Here is an 18,124-nt window from a genome sequence, read left to right as displayed (position 1 = left end):
GGCAAAAAACAGTGAAAGCTAACGTACGAAACCAGAGGGCAGCACAGGATGTGATCGCACGATCCCTTCCGTGAGCAATCTCCCAACTCATCTCTGTAGAGCTCTATGGGTAAATAACAGATTCTATGCAAGAGGGTTTATCCGTGTTTTCGACTATGAGGATGAAATCAGCTGTTTCGAGTTCTGCGTGATGTATGTATGTACGTGGACCGCTGTACAATTTACTCGAGAGAGAAAATAAGAGGTATTGCCGATGCAATGGAAGGTGAGATCAATAAGATGAGATAACTTGGGCGTACAGGTGCGTTACGTTGCGTTGCATTCACAGTAATCGCATTATTTTCTGTGTACTTGTTTTAGATGTACCAATTAAAGGAATATTCGAATTTCACTTCAAACAATCGGGGGCGTTGCTTGTGATTGTCGATAGCAACTAGAAATTAAAGTTTCTCCTGCAGTAATAACGTTGGTAGCGGTAGGGAAATTCACTGATTAGTAGGTTGTTTGAAGTCGTAAAAGTTTGAACTTCATAGGCAAAGACAAGAAGCATGGAGAGTACCGATGGACAATTACAAGTAAAATATCAGAAGATTGTTACAGAGTATTCTAAAGTGAGTTTATCTCAGAATTTCTCTTGTTTCCAAATTTTGTCGATAATAAAGTACATGAAAACAAAAGATCACATAGAAGCCTGAATAAATAATTGTTGATATTTCAGATACGAGCTCAAGCGAATGTCCTGAAGAAAGCTGTAATCGATGAGCAAGCACGGAATACGGACGTTCGAGAGCGTCTCAAAGAAAAAGAAGTCGAGCTGCGGAGAGCGGAGCAAGAACTTGACAGTTTGACATTCCGAAACCAACAACTAACTAAACGTGTAACAGTTCTGCAGGAGGAACTTGATCGAGTACAGACCAAGGGGAGTCGAAAGGGTAGAAGTGAATCTGCTGATAGTAAGACTCGGACGTCATTAGCAACACCTGTTTCACCTCCTGACCAAGTTCTCGATGAGGAGTTTCAGAAGAAAATTCTTGAAAATGCACAGCTACTTTCCAGACTTGCTGACGATGAGGTTGAGATCGAGGCTCTTAATGACAGAATAAGGCACTTGGAACATAAGTTAGATATTGGTGAAAAGTCTAAAATGGAATTGGAAAGTAAGTATTCCGACACGATGGAGAAATTGGAAAGAGAAAAGGCAGAATTACAAAGAAGGTTGAACGAACGCTTAAAACTCGATGAAACTACATCATGGTCCAGTGGAGAAAGTAAGCGTGATTCGTACGATTTAGAGCCTAGAATTGCCTTGCCTAATCACCGCCGAGGAAATATTTCTCCCAATTCTTCTCCCACCATGTCACGTGGGTCGATTAAATCTCGAGTACCTTCCGCATCTCGTGAAGAAAGTGGCGACGAATATGAAGTGGTTAAATTATCTGATCTGGAAAAGGAATTGAACAGATGGAAAGCTCGGTGTCGCGCTGCCGAAATAAAGCGAGACGAACTTGAACGAAAATGCGTTTTTTCTGATAGTTATAAAGAAGATTCTCTGCCACCTCTGAAAATTGAGAATGCGGTATTTATTTATTTATATAAATTTAGAATTAGATCTGTAGATATTTTCTGTGATATGCCCATTGTTTTCAAGATCGGGAAATTTTCTATGCCATTTGCAACTCCTGAAGAGGTCGAAGTGCGAGAAGGAAAGACGAGGGAATACTTTTTATCAGAAATAGATAAATTGATTACTGAAAAGCATGCATGCCAGGCTAAAAATTTAGCAATAGCTGCTGCAGTATGTATAACTTTTTATACAAGCTTCTCGCAAAAAGCCTTTAATTACACATAGTAGGAATCGTCGCTGCATTATGGTCTTCAAATTTTCAGATTGAAGTGCTGAATGTTCATTTAGAGACCAGTGAACTTAAAAGAGAAAAATGCGAAATTGCTCTGTCGGAGGCTTTATCAAATCATGAGAGGTTACAGGAAGATAAAGAGGCGCAAGAAGGCAATTATAAGACGCAACTAAGTACTATGAGCGAACACCTTGCCAACATGAATGAAAAACTTGTCAGACGGACGGAAGAAATACAACGGTTGAAATTTGACCTTGCAAACAAAGTAAGGATCTGCATTAGTTTTTGTTGTTATTCTTTTAACATTAAATGGATTATTGTAGCGATGACATTTGTATAAATTTTATATCTTTCAGATTGAGAAGAAAGGGAAACAAAAATAATTCCAATCGTTGCATCGGTATCAGACTGCCATTTGTGCTGTGTCCAGAGAAGGCCTGGTCTTTTGTACATATATGGTGCGAACTACTAAAAAATGAGACCACTGTTTTTTTTCTATATATCTATGTTCATTGCCATGAACTTTTTGACTCGTATTAACTGATGTAATTTATTGAGGGAAATTCCACATTCACTATTTAAATGCCATGTAAGACATAGAAGATACTAAATAAAATATATAAAATAATAACAGAGATAATGGTGCTGCTCCAATATTTTCCATTGACTTTATATTATTCTTATTTACATTCTAAAAGTATGCACCACTGGGATATAAAAAATGTAAGAACAATTATTAGCTTATCTTTTTAATAACAATTCTGAAACTTAGTACATAAATTTATTTAAAGCCAAAATTAAATAAATTAGTTTCTCTATTTTGTACAGCATGGGAGTTGAATATTCTGTAAAGGAAATGATTTAATCCACTTTAATTGCAAAACTAGCTCCACAACTGCAACCTTGCTCGGCTAAGGGATTGCCTACTACTCTAAAAGCTGATCGTATTAGTTCTGTATGATATTCTATTGTGGATCCTTTAATATATTCCAGGGTTGTAGAATCCGCAATAACCTTTGCACCATCCTTCTGAAATACTCTAGAATAAAATATAAATTGAAGGTAGAATACCATTATCTTATATTATCTGATTCAATACTGCTTGTTATAATTTTCATTCATACTTATCATCTTCATTCACATTTGAATCAAGATCAAAAGTGTACCGGAAGCCGGAACATCCACCACCTTCGACACTTATTCTTAAGAACATGTCTTTGTCACTTCCTTTAGTTAATTCCTTCAATCGCTGAATACAACTGTCGTCAATGATAAGGTCACTCGTAGGAGTACTGGAAGCCAAATTTGTTGATGACCAGCGTGTAATTAATGCAGATAATTCACGGCATGGAAACCTATGTTAAGGAATTTAAATATCAATCATCCAGAGTATCAAGATGTTTTATGATATTTTAACAAAAGGCATCATTGAGTATATCAATATCATACAGGCATTTGCAACAGATTTAATTTCAATCGTGCCATATATTTTTTCGATACTGAGAATAATTAGAAAATATATCTAAATGCAGAAACTTACGTCGAAAGTGGTGAAATATAACGATTTGATGCAAAATTGGAAGAAAGGCATATCGTGTGTCGTATTAACGACATTTTTCCATCAGATATAACATAAGGCGTAAATCGAACGAGGTTATGTTGCGGTGTTAACGTTCGTCTCTCCTTTTGTAAAAGTAGGGGGATCTTTTAGTTCTATTCCACCTTTAAAGAGAAAGGGTGAAAGTAGCCTGGGCCCGAGTTCGTAGTGTTTTTTAAAAACTGCCAAAATGGTATTCAACGACAAATGTAAAGCTCCTTTTAGTTAAGGAACCCTACTATATCGACAGAAAATGTCAACGATATAAGAGCATCTAGATGATGAAAACGTCAAGTATCCTAACCTAAATGTATAATTGTGGAACTTAATGAAAATCAGTAATTATGATTGAAATAATAGCAAAACTAGTTAAGGGACCAGTATATTTTTCTGGAGAAATGGTTGAATGTTTGGTCACCTTCAGTAATCCACCGAACCCGGTCCATCAAATTTCGCAGAGTCACAGGTATTAGAGATGTCGATATTTAGTGTCATCAAAGAGAGTACTGTTAAATTCTTAAATTACTTTATGGTTTCAGTGACATCTTTGAGAGTCTTGCATGGGCCAGTGCTCAGATTCATTGCCAGTGTACGACTAACGAGAAGACCGTTCTTATTGACAAATTAAACGTCAATGTGCGCTCTACAGCAATAAATGCAGGTAAATGCATTGTTGCAAAAAAGTGTTTAATTTCTATTCCATCTTCCACAATGCTGTTTTACAGATACTGCATTTGCACCATGGCAACAAGAAAATGGACACGTCGTAATGAACACAAAACCTAAAATTCTCTTTTGTGACTTGAAGCTCTCCCCAGGAGAAAGCAAAACTTGTGAGTGTATGATTTTACAAATATGCTATGAGTTTCATCCTCTTGTCTTTTTTGGTATAACTATTAACGTAGGATGTATATTTCAGACGTTTATCGAGAGACGATACCAAGTGATTCCCCTCCTTCGTACAAAGGTCAGGCTTTAAATTATTCCTACAAAATTACTATTGGCACACAGCGTGTCAACACGGCCATCAAACTGCTGCGAGTACCTCTCAGAGTGCTCTCATTAAGTGGTAATGCGATTAAAATTTATTTCAATCAATCATTTAGGTCAACCATGATGTTGACACTTTCATTCTGTAATTTCAGTATTGCCAGAGTCAAGTATTTGCAACGACAGCGTGGATCTGAGGCCGAACAATCCATTTTTGGAAACGCAGCACAAGGAAACACCACTGGATGTGGCTCTTCAAACCCTACAGGTAGAGACTCTTAAAAGAAAAAAAAGAAATGTTTTTGTTAACAGCAAATTTTCGTCTGTAGAATTTAACCGCCAGACGAAGCCCTAATTTCTACAACGTGACAAACGGTCGTGGTCGAGTGGTGAGATTCTGTCTCTTCAAGAACTCGTACAAGCTCGGAGAGGACATTGTGGGTACATTCGACTTCTCCAACGCAACTTCCACGTGTGTGCAAGTGTCGGTTGCTTTGCAATCCGAGGAACACGTGGCCGAAGAGTACAGAAGAGGAAAATCGTGGTCCCCGGTGTTAATCAGTTACAACAAACACCACGAGGTGTGTCTAGGCCTGAAATATTCCCAGCTGGTGTTGCCGATCCCACTCCACGTTACGCCAGATTTCTCGAACGACTTCGTGAAGCTGAAATGGCGCCTCCATTTCGAGTTCGTCACGACTACGAAGCCGGTGGAGATGCCAGACGGAAGCACCATGAGTTGGCAGGGTCCGTCCACCCTGGACGTGGAAACCATGGTCTGGGACTTGCCACTGCGTATCCATCCTACAACAATACCTCGAAACACGATGCAGCAGACCAAGTACACCACGGTGTTATAGTGGCGATCTTGGACGTGAATTTAGTACTTTGAAGACATTAAGGTGAACAAGGAAAAACAGACATCCGCAGGAGGTGGACGGTTTATTTTTAAGACACTTGGAAAGACACCCGTTTCTTCGACTAGGAGCTGGGGATCTGCATCAGTACGGAGACTTGGAGGTCGGGGGGTGCATTGGATCGTGTATTGGATCATGTACAGGATGCGTCGCAGGATGCACCGAGGGATGCATCGGTGCTGGAGGTGTGGCGAAAGGAGCGTGACAATCGTAGCGACAATAAGCGAAGGACTCCCACCGAGTGTAATGCTGATGCGAGTCGAAGGACGTGGATCCATAACAGGTTGCAGGCCGAACTGCCGGTTCATAGGTCGGTCGCGGTTCCAACAGGCTTTGTAAATGTCTAATGTACGTTATCGCGTGCCTCAGGGACTCGATCTTGGACAGTTTCTTGCCGGGGGGCTTGCAAATCGGCAGCTTCGAGCGCAGCAACTCGAAGGCGCGGTTCATGTCGCGCATACGCGTCCTTTCCCTGTCGCACGCCGACTTCTTGTAATCTGAAACCCAAGCGCGCTTGTAAGAGCGATTAGATGACTTTCGAGGGTCGTCTTCAGCTTATCCTTCTATTGTGACCATCATGACTTGTACTCCAGTCGATACGTGCTGATCGATCAATAGTAGTCGACAAATGATTGCCTCGAATCCCTCAATTCGTACAAACTTCGCGACGTCGAGCAAGCGTGCATCTCCCGAGGAGCGCTCGCAATGTTTCGGATTTCGGAAACAAAAAGGTCAAAATTTAGACTCAGCCGGTCGAGAAGCGATCGCTCGACGGAATCCCACCGTCCGGTTTCCGCCTCCGGGCGTTTTTAGCAAAAGGGACGACAGAGGAAAAGAAAAAGTGCAAAATACGGCCCAACGTCTTTATCCTTCCCAGAGATCCGAACACAGTCCCGAGATGATTCCAAACACTGAAAGGAGAAAATTGAATGTATAGGGATGGAGGAACTCGAAGCGAACAATGGTTGACATCGTGACCATGAAGTCTAGTCGGAAAGGTTAGCATTGTAATAATTAATGCAACGATTGTCCGGCCAATCCTTCCTGTATGCGTGATGTTCTAGAATAAGATTCGATCCGACTCATATCGGCGACGTGTAAGTTTCCATATTTAAATAATAAGGAATATTTTCATCCGCGCTTGCAGGAACTAAGCTGAACGATGCGCACTACTTCCGGCAGCCATTGCCGCACACGCGCAAGAAGATGACCACTCTCCGGGTCATCCCGGCAGTTTTGTCACCACAAGAGGATTATTCTTCGGATCCTGCAGGAAATATCAGAATGAGGGAGCGAGAGAAGCTGGAGAGAGACCAATGTTCCACGGAATTGGCACGATTCGACTACAAGTTGGACCCTTTGACGAGCTTTGCGGCGTCCATCGGCCTGGACGCGTCCCTCCCATCCATCCCTCCCGTGGTCCCGGTCGCCTCCATCGCGGTGGGCGACGAAGAGACCCTTTGTACGGAGTCTTCAGGTTTTTCGATCCCTCTCGACACGGCTCCTCTGCCCCCTGAAACCCCTGAGGACGAAGAACCCGAGGAAGTCGACGACACCGAGAAGAAGCCTCCATCGGGTGAGGAGAAGAAGGAAACCGGGGGCTTTAAGCGACTGATCGTGGAGTTCTTCTCGCACATCCTGGCCAGGTGGTCCAGCGCCACGAGGAAGAGGTCGAAGGGCACCAAGGCTGTGAGCGAAGGGGTCGAGGAGAAGGTGGCGAAGGCGGCGAGCAAAAAGAGGCGACAGAAGACAAATCGATTCGCCGATGATTCGAGGGGAAAAGATGACTTCTGCGCGGAGGATCCGCAGCGGTCGGGGGAGAGGAACTTGCGGGCTATTCTTCTGGAGCACGAGCTGCGCACCAGGATGCTGGAGAAGGAGAATGCGTGCTTTAAAAGAATGCTTCAGGGCCGACTCGGGGCACGGCAGATGAGCAGTCCTCTGTATTAGATCGTTAAATTTCATCCCTTACTGTATGCGTAGCTTTTATGTTTATCGGAGGACGAGTGGACCAGCTGATCGAGGGTGTCTTATCACTTGCGGTACCCTGAGTCGTGCGAACCCCTGCATACCTTTTTCGATCTGGGACGGCTCTCGCTGCATGGGCTCGATGTTTGCCTCGTCGAGGTGCTCGCGTCGATCGACGTGGTCCTGGTCCTCCGGATGCGGTCCGACCAGTTCGGGCTCTGGTACTCTTATCACGAGGACTCCCCGCGAGGGGTGGAGCCGTGGACGAAAGGACACCCCGGTGGTCTCAGGGGCTCGCCACCCGGGGGACCGCGCGGACGGCCCGTGACCTGGAGATCCTCGAGGACCTGAAACACGTCCAGGGGTCGATTAGGGATGCGACGAGTCAGATATTTCACCTCGTTATGCACGAATCGCCTCGAGTTACGTTAAATTCGAGGAACTCGAGCCGATGAAATAGCCGGCTCGTCGTATTGCTATCGCAGCTTAGGAAGGAAACATCCCCACGTACCGTCACTCTCGACGAGTTCTCCGGCGAACCGATCGGGTCCCTCGAGGGTCCCGCGATGATCCCCGTGGCGTTGCTTGTTCTCGTCCAGGTCCAGCAAAACCGGAGCTGGACATCCGTAGTCGTCCTCGGCGCTCTCGTTGTCGGTCTGCAACACGCGACAGGGTGTCTTTCGAGAGTGCTTCGAAGCGAAATGTCCTACCGCACTCGGGGTACCTCCGTCCTGGGGAATGGGGCGTCCATGTCGACCTCGGGGACCAGGGCCCGAAACCCTGGGACGACGATGCGAGGTCTTCTCCGCAACCAGGCCCGAGGGAGGTGTCACGAACGACTTCTCGGGCGAGATGTAGATCGGATGCCGGCAGACGTTATTAATGTTAATTTTATCCGTTTACCGAGCGTTCAGGTGTTCCGCGCGCAGGGGCTCTCATCAAGGAGGCCCCACGGGGCGTCGCGCCTCAGAATTCGTGGCCCTCGTTCAGAATCGTAGGCGTCGCGACGCTCCTTTCGGGACCAGGGAAACGGACCCAACTTGAGAAATGGGATGGAATCGAGCCCCGGGAGCCTTTCCCTGGGACGTGGCCCCTTTTGATACCGCCAGCTCGTCGCATTGGAAGTGTGTACTCGTCGCATTAGCATAAGCGCCGGCATGAGAGACTCTGAGGGATCGGAATAAAAATGGGAACGCAAACCCGGGAATATAATAGGCCCTCCTTCGATGGAAATACTAATGAAGCGGAATTACGTACATATGCCTGCGACTATAATACCTACCGAGAAAGAGACCGTAGTGGCTTCGACCGAGTCGAGGAAGGTGTCGAGCTCGTGTTCCGGAATTCTCGAATTCTGGAGCGCCTTATCCTCGCCGACGACCTCCGACCCTGCTGCCGAGGGAGGTCGCGATTTCACGGGGTTAATAGGGACCTTTTCTAGGTCTTTATTTTCCTCCCTGCGCTGGTAATTAATTAATTAATTAATTCCGCCGGATCTAACAGCGGAGGGGGCGAAGTCGCGCTCGTCGCGGCTACGTAGTCTTAAGTTATTTTAATTGGGACTCCTCGACACTTCCGTTAGTGAAGTCATCGCGGCTGATTCACGAATTCCGTGGATCACCTTCCAGCGTTGTACGATAAAAATGGAAAAACCGGGAATGGAGAAAAATGGAAATAAAGGAAGTCGGTCGTTCTTGAATGGTGATGCTAGTGGAGGGCTTAATAACGATTATTATAACAAGATCTATGGTTTTCGATCCGCCTCTTGTTTCGACCTCGTCGGTGCTTGCAGATGACGTAGAATAACTTCCCTTAGTTCTGGGTCGAACCCAAGGTGGACCCAAGGATTCACGCAGCCGTTGAGACTGCTGAGCAGCGCCAGGATGGTGAAGGCTGGTCCTGGGAAACGAGTTTGTCGTTTACTTTTGCGGTGTCTCTCTTTCTCCAGGGAGGAAAATTGAAGTTTCTCGCGACCGCGGGGGATGAACGGATTCTTGAGGGTCTGATTTGCAGCCGGCCTCTCATTGCATTTTCTCCTCGTTAACTTTTGTTTAACAGGTTACCATTCAGAAATGCCGAGGAGGAGGCCCCCGGGTCCCAGGTCGCCCAAAGTTCGCAGCCGATGAAGGGAGTGCTCGAGGCGATGTAAAGAGCAACCACGACGATGGTTTGCCAGGCGGTTCGAATTTTCGCACGCGAGATCGTCGCCGGGGCTCGGATGTCTCCTCGGGGCGATTTCGACGTCGCGACGCCGACCTCGCTGCGTCTTCGAACTACTCGACATATGCCTGAATACGTGTACACCAGGACGCAGAGCGGCAGTAGGAAAACAGCCAAGCAGTACCTGTAGGCTCGAAGTTGAGGTTTCGTTCGGTTTGTTAAGTTTTTAATTTTCTGGTTTGTTTTTTTCTTATAAAAAAATTGAATTTATTCCAGGTAACTTGCCAGGTAACGTAGGCTCTCTCCCCGTAGGAGAGCTCGAAGGTGGCCCAGCAGTCCCACACTCCTGGAGAGATCTCCTTGTAGGAGAAGACGAAGACCTGGAAGAGAAAGAAAGAGAAACCTAAAGCAGTAGTGTACCCCTCGTGACTCGGATATATTTACATGTTTCAATTTTTCCACAATATAATATTTTCATTTTTTTTTTCGCGCAGAATTACATTTTTAATCTCGCTGCATTAACGGGGTATTAATTCAGCGCGAAGCGCCACGAAAATCCACGGTCGAATTATTCACAGCTCGGATGTGTTACAATATGAGATAACACATCGTGTCAAAGGGGAAGATTAATTCCAGACAAATTAATAAGGAAAAGTGATTATTTCAGTCAGGCGGGATTTTACTGCGCATAATTCTACGTCCTGGGTAAGCGGTCGAACCCTCGAAATTTATCGCATACCAGTCATACATTTATTTATGTTTGTGCATAATCTTCATATATCTATTTATATCTTTTATAGCTTTTATATCTCGGGAAGACGGCTGAATGAAGAGGCCGCTTTCAGGTGCAGGGAGCGGGAAAAGGGAGACAACTGACCTGGGGCAAGCTGAAGAGCAGTGCCAAGCACCAGGAGCAGCGGATCATGTTCCTGGACTGGAGGAGGCAGATTCGATGGTCCAGACTGTCGAGAGGCTTGCAGATCGCCCGATACCTGTCGATTGCCGTGGCCGTCAACACGTAAGAGCTCAGGTAGAGTCCAAAGGGCTGGCCGAACTTGACGAGCCTGCAGAGCAGGTCTCCACCCTGGAACCTGAGGACACAAGAGGTGATCTCCTCTGTTTCGTTTAGAAGCTTCGAAGTGCTCACCTGAAGGTGATGTCCCAGGCGAGCTGAGGAAGGACGTTCAACAGACCGGTCAGCAAGTCGGCAATGCTCAGGTGGAGGATGAAGAATTGTATCCTGCTGAGTTTCCTACGTCCACGGAGGTACAGAGCCAGCAGGACCAGCGAATTCTCCAGCAGGATCGCCAGGAGGATCGCGGCCAGGGTGAAGATCTCCCAGCGCGCCAAGTCCGAGTCCCTGAAGTCCTCGACAGGGTTCGTCGTTGTCGGTGGATCCTCCGCGTCCATCTCGTCCTCGTGGATCATTTCGACGGGCCGATTTATCCCACTCGTCCGACTCATCCGACTCGACAAATGTTGAAGAGCGAATACTCATCGCGGTCGTTGGAAATCGGTTTTTGTAGCCGCTCGTTAAGCATGCACCTATGCGCCTCCACGTGTTACCTGTACGTTTCGACCGCTTGGTCGGGTTACATTATGCCACTCGGTGGAGATTCCGAAATCGGAGTGGACGGTGATTGAAGCGACGAATTTAGCACCGAATTTCGGAGTTGGAATGAGCGATGGTTATATTTCGGGGGCACAGAAATTCTCGTACCAGTATCGGCTGCGAGTCGATCGGCATTGCGCAGGTTTCGCGCCGTTCCCCACGTCCGCGATCTCTGACTCCGCGGAAGGTCTGCCCGACGTGGAGGCGCGTCGCTGTGTCGCCCCGCCGTTATTAGCATAGCTTACAATTGCAAAGTGATCCAATCAAATAGGCGTAACGACCCGCGAGGTCCTCGAGGTTCGCGATGGTCCAGAGAGAGAGGTCCGTGGGGTCGCGAAACCGGTCGACGAGTCCTCGATCTCGACCGTCGTGTCATCGATGCACCTGTCGCACTCGTTGCGCCCTTGACATCGGAAGGAATAACCTGGATTAACAATAAAAAGAAAAATGAATTTTAATTTCACTACAAGACGTACACCCAAGACGGATAACAAATGCTCGCTCGTGAATATAAGCATTTTCGAACCCCACGAAATAGGTGAACTTTGGGACCTTAACCATGGCTTAGAAGTTCCTCGCTGGCAAACAGGAAAAGGAGGAGATCGAGAGCGGCGATCTCGTCCGCCTCGCGCCGCAGCTGATCGACGTTTAATTCTGGCAAGAATTCCGCTGCGAGGGGTAAACTAGGCGACTCGAGAAAGAAGCCAAACGGGGAGCAGGCGGGTAGGCAAAAAGCTAATTGCATGGCCAACCGGGCCGACCGATAATTAAATTCACTTTTTCGAGGTCCAGGAATCTATCGCCCGCCATCCCCTCCAACCCCGACTTGCCGGCCGAGGGCCGAGAATCGACCGATATCGAATGGCTAAAATCCCGAAGAAGAGAAGAGAAAAGGATAAAAATAAATAAAGAGAAACTCCAGCGTCCCTACACCCTGGTATTACGTTGATCCCCGGGCGTTGAGGGATTTCGGACCACGGGTTATTCCCTCGGAATAACGATTTAGCGAGGGTCGGAGGCGCGAACATTGATTCCGCCATCGGTCGATTAATTGATTGTTAACGAGATGGTCGGCGGTATATCGACGCAGCGGGCCGTAGGGTATCTTAAAGGGAAAAGGCCTCGCTTAGGGTGTCCCCTGGGGTGGGTGTTCGCACCCGGGGGTGGCAAATTCGGAGCTCGAACGAGCCGTTAATTGACGCGGCACGCATGGCCGTGTCCAATCAGCGAGCCGATCAGCCGGCTCGTCCGCGGCTATCGGCGGCTATCGGCGGCTATCGGTGGCTATCGGAGATCCCGGCCACCCCCGACCATCCCGGTTATCTCCGGCTATGCGCCCCGGCGACGGGTGCGAATAATCCCGACGCGTCCTTCCCCGAGACCCGAGACGCGGTCGGCCGCGGTAATTGAAAATTAACCAACCCGCCTGGCCATCTATATCCTTCCAGCCGTGCACCGAGACCCGACGCGCTCATCCCCGAGGACCGGGAACCGAGCTTTGCGATCCCTCGCTAAAGGTCCCTTCGGAGCCGCCTCCTGCACCCTCGGAAATTCCCAAGAATTTCCTGTCCCCGCTGGCGGACATTACGTGCAGATCGGTCGCGTATTTCTAGTGGGACACTGAGCGCGCGTTGCGGTGCTCATCGGTGCTTTGTTGCTGGAAATGACATCCTATTTAATCTATTCGGTTGGGTATTTCTAGTGAGACCCCGGGCGCGTGATTCGGCCGGTATGGATGTTTTGTTACTGGAAATTACATCCTAGTTAAATAATATTTACTTTTCGAGTCGGTATCTCTAGCGCGACCCTGCGCGCGCGCTGCGGCGCTTTATTGCTAGAAATGACATCCTATTTATTAATAATTTGAATTAAACCCATTTTCTGTTTATTTACGAGAAAGGAGATGGATTTAGGGATGAATAGAAGGTATGTTACATTTGAAGGTGGAACTTTTATATAGCACAATTGTCACGCGTGAAGTTAATGCTAATGGGTGTTTTTTTTGGTAGTGGAAAATAGGCGACAGAGATATAAGACCGACTCTCGTTTTCTGCCGTAGAACTTAACCTGTTGAAAAGTGGTAGAACTCTCTGATAAAATCCTGAGGATTCTTCGCCGTAAGCGATGGATACCCTCGGGAGAGGGAGTACTGAGGAGATGGGTCGCCTCGAAGAGGACCCTGAAGAGGAACTCGAGGACGGGGAGGAATGGTCCGTAGTGCCGCGAAAGGAGATCCGGTTTTCCACTTTTTTGGTACGCCATCACTTGTGGCCGTTTTTTGAAGGATTTCGAGGTCTTCCTGCCATGCGAGGATTGAAAGGAATGCATGATTTCCAGGGGGCTCCTGGCATAGCCAGGATCGACCTGACCCCGCTGACCCGGAAGATCGTCGGCTGCGTCGTAGGTGAGAACGTGACCACCGAGTATCCTTGGATCTACGTCAAGAAGGAGGTCATCGAGGATAACCTCGACTTGCACGACGAGAGCAGCGACTTCTTGCCGGTCAAGGACGAGATCCAGTCCTTCCCCGACACGAAGATGCTGATAGGGTACGCGCCCTCCTCCACGGAGGAGGGCCAGTTCTACATCTGCTTGACGGAGGAAGGAAGAGATGCCGTGATGAGACACATCGAGGACCTTCGAGAGGAGCAGGAAAGGCGCGTCAGCAACGCCGTGTACAAGTCGATAGGCACCTGGAAGGACCTTGGAAGTGGAGAGGAAGTCGACGACGGCATCGTGAAGAAGAAGAGACCGCTCTTCCTGATTGAGGTTGGGTTTTTGAGATGGAACCCTAAGTGGATCTAAATTTCAGATTCTGACTTAGGAGGCAGATGGAAGCAGATACCGATAGATGAAAAAGTTGATATGTTTCCACCCTCGTTTCAGGTGGAGTCGACCGCGGAATTATTGGAGAAGTTGCCAACCCTGGTGGACAGCGGAGCCAGCGATCGACGCGACGGTTACATAGAGTTGGTACCTCGAAGAGGAATCCCGATAAACGTGACAAGACGTACGGTAGAGAAAAGCGAACAGGCGAGTCCAGCTCATCGCGAGGCGACCGCGCAAACTTCTATTTCCGTAAAAACCAACGCTCAAGTCCAGTATCGGTACGAGTACCAGGTCGACTCTAAAAAGGCACATCCTACCTTGACAAGTGGCCTGAAGGAGGAGGTGTGCGACCAGGTCAGCATTCTACTTCCTATAGGATGACTAAATGCATTACTAGATCTCATTGCTCATCATGTTCCGCCAGGTACTCCTCAACGCTACCTGGGATCTATACACCAACGACTACGCGAACCTGGTGCGCCACCCAAGAGACACAGAACCACCTGTGGTGGTGGGGTACACGGAACACCAGAGCTTCTCCGAAGGCAAGCTCTGTGTGGACAAGACCATCAACGATTTGAGCTGGCATCCTCTCTGGACCGGGATCGCCGTGGTGGCTTACGCCGATCATGGGAAAAGCCAGACCCTGGAAGGACCCCCCAGGGTCAGCGAGGTGAGTCCTGGAAGAGTGATTCCTAGGTCACTGAATGACCTATTCAAGAGTAAATGAGTAAATACTTGATCGGTAGGTCTACAAGGCATGTCACGAGAATCACCAGGCGTTGGTTTGGTCCTTCAGCGATGCCCTCTCGCCGAAGCTGATCCTGGAGTCGCATCGAGAGGTCACTGCTGTGTCTGTCTGTCCTCTTGACGGGAATGTCATTGTAGGGGGTTGCGTCAATGGCCAGGTGGGTTGGATTCCATCCCTTGTTGCTACTAGAACATAACATCGTTGATCAAATCGTCCAGCTGGTCATCTGGCACATTCCGGGGAAGATCGAGTTGGTCGAGGCCGTGGTCGTGCACACCTCGGCCCAGGTGAAGTACCGGATTGCCCTGCGGTCCCTGATGACCTGGATGAAGGAGTCCATCGGCTCGTCCGTGGTGCGACCTGCGGCGACCTCCTCGTTGACGCACAGCCAGAGAGGAGCCATTACGCAGATTCGGTGGCTACCCTCGCATAACAAAATCGACAAGAATGGCAGGATCCTGACCCTACCAGAGGACACGCCGGTGGAGGATCTCGCCTGGCAATTCGCAACCTGCAGCGAGGACGGCACCGTTGCCTTTTGGGATCTTAAGTTAGTTAGACGGGTAGTTTACATTAGCAAAGGAATCCTGTAAAACCTGGCAAGGGTCTCGCTCTAAATTAGCGATGTGACAAGTCGGATATTTCAACTCGTTAAATTCAACTTAAGCATGCATTCGAGTCCATTCGAGTCATCAAGTGAATCGTATACTCGAGACCAACCGCACGTTATTAATTTATTCGAATTGTTTCATTCAGCAACTCGTCGCGCCGAAAGCGCTTAATCGCGATCTTCTCCCTTCACCAAGTTGGCGCCTCCAATCCATTCCCAAATTGACATAGTTTCGAGTTCCTCGAAGTTCGTCGAGTCGATTTTATCGACTCGACACCTCGCTGACCTCTCATTTCCAGATGGCAACCACCACCCGAGAAGAGCAAGGACCAATCCCAGCAGCGCGGCAGAAGGTCCAGAAAGCCACCCAAGCCGGAAGCCCTGGCGGAGTCGATGTCGCCCTTCAAGGTGCTCGACGGGATCTTCAAGCCGGAGTATCTCCTGGTCGTGAAGTACCCTGACTCGAGCCGGAGAGCCGTTCTCACTGCGATGAGCACCCATTACCCTAGCCTCCCTCGGGAGCTCGTAGACCCCATCCCGCCGTCCCAAGACAACGTGGCCGTTCGCAAGTACTATCGGTACCGACCCATCAAGCCAGACTTCGAGATGGTCCCAGAGCTCCTGCTGGGCACCGACGAGGGCGATCGTCTGCTGGTCTCCTGGGAAGGCTTCGAGTTCACTACGGGAGTGGTCGTGAATCGCGAGACCTGTCGATGGACATCCTGGAGTCGCATCCACGACGGCTTGGTGGCGAGCATCGCGCGGTCCAGATACATCCCAGAAATCTGCGCCACGGTTGGAGGCAAGATCTTCGCGATCTGGAGACAGGACTTCGAGGACCCGGTCTTCTGGAGGCGATGTCTCGTTAGGTACTACCAGGACTCGGCACGAACCGATCTATGAACCCTCTCAGGCGAAGTTTCATCCCCAGATCGCATCTCCAAACTATGAAAAGGCTCCTCCACCTCCGGAATAGCACGCGACAATTGACGTCGTTATTGGCGGCAGAAGTGGGAATTGTATCCGCGCTCCAGAGGGAATTGGGATTATAGATATGGAACGTGAAAGATTATGAAAATTCGTTAGCTGGTAGACAATGATCGGACGAGGGCATTATACTCGCGGACGCTGTCGGGGGAATTAGGACTAGTCCTGCCGAACGACAGTCAATATTCGATCAATGAGGTTATTAATTATCGGATTTGTGAGCGTCATTCGGATTCGAAGCTATCGGGGGAATTGGGATTCCCCGGGAGATTATCAAAATTCGATTGGTTTACGGGGTATCTGACCGTTTGGACGAGTGGTGGTCTTGCTGAAGGTTCTGAAATTCCGACCGACAGGTACACTGCGTGTTGTTGGGGCAGTTATCGACCTTCAGTGCTGATCGTTGGGAGAGCCGACGGCACCGTCGAGGTCTGGGACTTCCTGGTGAAGAGCCACGAGCCGACGTTTTCCCAGAGCGTCTCTGGAAGAGTCATCACGGGGATTTATACACACGAGCTGTTTCTTGATCCCCAGTGTGTCGGCATCTGTGACTACAATGGCACCCTGAGGATATTTTTGACACCTCGGGCTCTGGTGACCCACGACCCATCCGACGTGGACTGGATGCGCAGCTTCATGGACCGCGAGGTCGAGAGGGTATAGCAAAATATAGTGATCTTGTATTTAGAGTGACCTAGCTCCCAGTTAACTCGGGATGATGATCTCAGATACGGAGGTTCAAGGAATGGCAGAGCAAGTGGAATGAGGAGAACCAGGAGTGGCTTGAGAAGAGGAAGGAGCTGGCCGAGGTGAAGAAGAAGACGAAGAAGTCGCCAGAAGCTGGGCTCGATAAATCCAAGGTCGTGGAGTCGAAGAAGACGAAGACCACCTCGAAGACTCCTAAGCAGACTGCTCCCGCGGTGCGCTTTCATTTTTCTAGATTTAGATATTGATTTAACTGACCTACCGGGGTTTAACCTCATGATTAAGCGCAGGCTGGAAAGTTCCTGGAGGACGCCAAGAACCAGTGGCTGGGTAGAGAGCTTAACCGCATGCAGAGGGTCATCCTAGACAAGAAGGGCTTGAAAGAGGAAGACCTTGAGAAGCAAAGAGCTCCAGTGACCAGATTGCGAGAGGCTGCCAAGGAGAAAAAACGAAAAATCGGGGAGATCCTTCGGCAACGGGACAAGATTTTCGAGGACACGGTCGCCATCTTGTTTCCGGAGAGAAAAATAGAGGAAAGCGCAGCTGTCAACGAGGATCGCTTAGAGGAGCCTGAAGAGGTAGAGGAAGAGGATGTCGGGAAGGTGCATTTGGGGAAATAAGGGAAAAATAACAGAAATAAAAGTATCTCTTGATTCATTGTTTCAGGAAACGCGAGTGTCGGAAAGTCGCCAAGAGGAACGTGGAAAGCTGGTCCAGGAGTTCCTAAAGATCCAGGCCGAGGCGTTGGCCGAGGTGAGGACGAGTCCCCACGAGTATTCCTTCGACTGGCGCAAGATCCTCGCCGATGGAAAGGCTCGCCGAAGGGCCCTGGACCTGGACCTTCCGCAACGCAGCGAGAAAAGGAGGGACATCTTCAGGGAGCGGTCTAGTTTATCCACGATGGGGGTTTGAACTTTAAAGAATCTCCTTTTATTTCTCTCCATCTCGTTAGACCGAGTCGCTCCTAGCCACACTTCGGGTAACCGAGAGCGAGTCGAGTTGGCTGAAAATTAGTTGAAAAGATTTATTGGCAGCGCTTCGATCAGCCCCCCGCTCGGCTCGAAGGTGGAAACCTCCGACCTCGGGATATCCTCTCGTTTCCGAGTGCATGCACGTAAAGTCGGTGCGAATCGATGCAAATC

At 48.6% G+C, this 18,124-nt stretch overlaps 8 protein-coding genes across 9 annotated transcripts; 4 read left to right on the top strand and 4 right to left on the bottom strand.

Annotated features, from left to right (window-relative positions):
• The first annotated feature begins 93 nt into the window (after nt 1-93).
• On the top strand, nt 94-2,493 carry LOC105695334 (trichohyalin). Its single transcript, XM_012416825.2, has 6 exons — nt 94-265; nt 361-611; nt 719-1,576; nt 1,649-1,795; nt 1,888-2,121; nt 2,213-2,493. The coding sequence occupies exons 2-6, from the start codon at nt 549-551 to the stop codon at nt 2,237-2,239; spliced, it is 1,329 nt and encodes a 442-aa protein (XP_012272248.1). The 5' UTR covers nt 94-265; nt 361-548; the 3' UTR covers nt 2,240-2,493.
• Nucleotides 2,494-2,592: 99 nt separating this feature from the next.
• LOC105695337 (iron-sulfur cluster assembly 2 homolog, mitochondrial) lies at nt 2,593-3,730 on the bottom strand. Its single transcript, XM_023432626.1, has 3 exons — nt 3,397-3,730; nt 2,981-3,211; nt 2,593-2,895 (listed from the first exon to the last, which is right to left on the bottom strand). Exons 1-3 carry the CDS (start codon nt 3,468-3,470, stop codon nt 2,718-2,720), a joined length of 483 nt encoding a protein of 160 aa, XP_023288394.1. The 5' UTR covers nt 3,471-3,730; the 3' UTR covers nt 2,593-2,717.
• Nucleotides 3,731-3,750: 20 nt separating this feature from the next.
• Nucleotides 3,751-5,449, top strand: LOC105695335 (RAB6A-GEF complex partner protein 2). Its single transcript, XM_012416826.2, has 6 exons — nt 3,751-3,919; nt 3,993-4,114; nt 4,179-4,286; nt 4,373-4,522; nt 4,599-4,711; nt 4,773-5,449. Exons 1-6 carry the CDS (start codon nt 3,798-3,800, stop codon nt 5,301-5,303), a joined length of 1,146 nt encoding a protein of 381 aa, XP_012272249.1. The 5' UTR covers nt 3,751-3,797; the 3' UTR covers nt 5,304-5,449.
• On the bottom strand, nt 5,336-7,691 carry LOC105695214 (protein atonal homolog 8; the record flags this gene model as incomplete). The annotated part of the gene is made up of 2 exons (XM_023432625.1): nt 5,336-5,857; nt 7,433-7,691. Coding segments are annotated over 2 exons (672 nt in total), but the record flags the coding sequence as incomplete, so codon positions are not given.
• LOC105695336 lies at nt 5,796-7,434 on the top strand. Its single transcript, XM_012416827.2, has 2 exons — nt 5,796-6,358; nt 6,508-7,434. The coding sequence occupies exons 1-2, from the start codon at nt 6,322-6,324 to the stop codon at nt 7,308-7,310; spliced, it is 840 nt and encodes a 279-aa protein (XP_012272250.1). The 5' UTR covers nt 5,796-6,321; the 3' UTR covers nt 7,311-7,434.
• Nucleotides 7,604-9,054, bottom strand: LOC111674004. Of its 2 annotated transcripts, none has more exons than XM_023432628.1 (2): nt 8,053-9,054; nt 7,604-7,984 (listed from the first exon to the last, which is right to left on the bottom strand). In XM_023432628.1, the coding sequence occupies exons 1-2, from the start codon at nt 8,077-8,079 to the stop codon at nt 7,805-7,807; spliced, it is 207 nt and encodes a 68-aa protein (XP_023288396.1). In that variant the 5' UTR covers nt 8,080-9,054; the 3' UTR covers nt 7,604-7,804. The 2 variants fall into 2 exon arrangements, with proteins under 2 accessions (XP_023288396.1, XP_023288395.1); XM_023432627.1 differs by having other exon boundaries at nt 7,604-8,005; nt 8,053-9,048.
• Nucleotides 9,040-10,937, bottom strand: LOC105695338 (vasopressin V1b receptor). Its single transcript, XM_012416829.2, has 5 exons — nt 10,636-10,937; nt 10,366-10,579; nt 9,774-9,868; nt 9,392-9,672; nt 9,040-9,227 (listed from the first exon to the last, which is right to left on the bottom strand). The coding sequence occupies exons 1-5, from the start codon at nt 10,914-10,916 to the stop codon at nt 9,073-9,075; spliced, it is 1,026 nt and encodes a 341-aa protein (XP_012272252.1). The 5' UTR covers nt 10,917-10,937; the 3' UTR covers nt 9,040-9,072.
• A 2,320-nt stretch (nt 10,938-13,257) lies between these two features.
• LOC105695212 (WD repeat-containing protein 63) lies at nt 13,258-17,894 on the top strand. Its single transcript, XM_023432630.1, has 11 exons — nt 13,258-13,353; nt 13,438-13,869; nt 13,987-14,283; nt 14,354-14,617; nt 14,709-14,837; nt 14,899-15,230; nt 15,590-16,159; nt 16,634-16,934; nt 17,006-17,197; nt 17,273-17,584; nt 17,649-17,894. The coding sequence occupies exons 1-11, from the start codon at nt 13,258-13,260 to the stop codon at nt 17,892-17,894; spliced, it is 3,171 nt and encodes a 1,056-aa protein (XP_023288398.1).
• Nucleotides 17,895-18,124: the final 230 nt, after the last annotated feature.

This window comes from Orussus abietinus, unplaced genomic scaffold (assembly GCF_000612105.2).
Source record: "Orussus abietinus isolate OABI.00-Male unplaced genomic scaffold, Oabi_2.0 scaffold385, whole genome shotgun sequence".
Lineage (NCBI taxonomy): Eukaryota > Metazoa > Arthropoda > Insecta > Hymenoptera > Orussidae > Orussus > Orussus abietinus.
This window is presented reverse-complemented; position numbering and strand designations above follow the sequence as displayed.

What these genes read in the sequence shown, in the direction of transcription:
- LOC105695334 (XM_012416825.2), top strand. Translation starts at nt 549, where the DNA reads ATGGAGAGTACCGATGGACAATTACAAGTAAAATATCAGAAGATTGTT. An exon ending in TTGTTACAGAGTATTCTAAA is followed by an intron (nt 612 to 718) that starts GTGAGTTTATCT and finishes TTGATATTTCAG; the next exon opens with ATACGAGCTCAAGCGAATGT. An exon ending in ATTTAGCAATAGCTGCTGCA is followed by an intron (nt 1,796 to 1,887) that starts GTATGTATAACT and finishes TCAAATTTTCAG; the next exon opens with ATTGAAGTGCTGAATGTTCA.
- LOC105695337 (XM_023432626.1), bottom strand. Translation starts at nt 3,470, where the DNA reads ATGTCGTTAATACGACACACGATATGCCTTTCTTCCAATTTTGCATCA. An exon ending in TATATTTCACCACTTTCGAC is followed by an intron (nt 3,212 to 3,396) that starts GTAAGTTTCTGC and finishes TCCTTAACATAG; the next exon opens with GTTTCCATGCCGTGAATTAT. An exon ending in AATGTGAATGAAGATGATAA is followed by an intron (nt 2,896 to 2,980) that starts GTATGAATGAAA and finishes ATTTTATTCTAG; the next exon opens with AGTATTTCAGAAGGATGGTG.
- LOC105695335 (XM_012416826.2), top strand. Translation starts at nt 3,798, where the DNA reads ATGATTGAAATAATAGCAAAACTAGTTAAGGGACCAGTATATTTTTCT. An exon ending in CAAATTTCGCAGAGTCACAG is followed by an intron (nt 3,920 to 3,992) that starts GTATTAGAGATG and finishes TTATGGTTTCAG; the next exon opens with TGACATCTTTGAGAGTCTTG. An exon ending in CCCAGGAGAAAGCAAAACTT is followed by an intron (nt 4,287 to 4,372) that starts GTGAGTGTATGA and finishes TGTATATTTCAG; the next exon opens with ACGTTTATCGAGAGACGATA.
- LOC105695336 (XM_012416827.2), top strand. Translation starts at nt 6,322, where the DNA reads ATGGTTGACATCGTGACCATGAAGTCTAGTCGGAAAG. An exon ending in CATGAAGTCTAGTCGGAAAG is followed by an intron (nt 6,359 to 6,507) that starts GTTAGCATTGTA and finishes CCGCGCTTGCAG; the next exon opens with GAACTAAGCTGAACGATGCG.
- LOC111674004 (XM_023432627.1), bottom strand. Translation starts at nt 8,079, where the DNA reads ATGGACGCCCCATTCCCCAGGACGGAG. An exon ending in CCCCATTCCCCAGGACGGAG is followed by an intron (nt 8,006 to 8,052) that starts GTACCCCGAGTG and finishes CACTCTCGAAAG; the next exon opens with ACACCCTGTCGCGTGTTGCA.
- LOC105695338 (XM_012416829.2), bottom strand. Translation starts at nt 10,916, where the DNA reads ATGATCCACGAGGACGAGATGGACGCGGAGGATCCACCGACAACGACG. An exon ending in TGCTCTTCAGCTTGCCCCAG is followed by an intron (nt 9,869 to 10,365) that starts GTCAGTTGTCTC and finishes TTTCTCTTCCAG; the next exon opens with GTCTTCGTCTTCTCCTACAA. An exon ending in CTCCTCGGCATTTCTGAATG is followed by an intron (nt 9,228 to 9,391) that starts GTAACCTGTTAA and finishes CTCGTTTCCCAG; the next exon opens with GACCAGCCTTCACCATCCTG.
- LOC105695212 (XM_023432630.1), top strand. Translation starts at nt 13,258, where the DNA reads ATGGGTCGCCTCGAAGAGGACCCTGAAGAGGAACTCGAGGACGGGGAG. An exon ending in GCGAGGTGAGTCCTGGAAGA is followed by an intron (nt 14,618 to 14,708) that starts GTGATTCCTAGG and finishes GAGAATCACCAG; the next exon opens with GCGTTGGTTTGGTCCTTCAG. An exon ending in GGGGTTGCGTCAATGGCCAG is followed by an intron (nt 14,838 to 14,898) that starts GTGGGTTGGATT and finishes CAAATCGTCCAG; the next exon opens with CTGGTCATCTGGCACATTCC.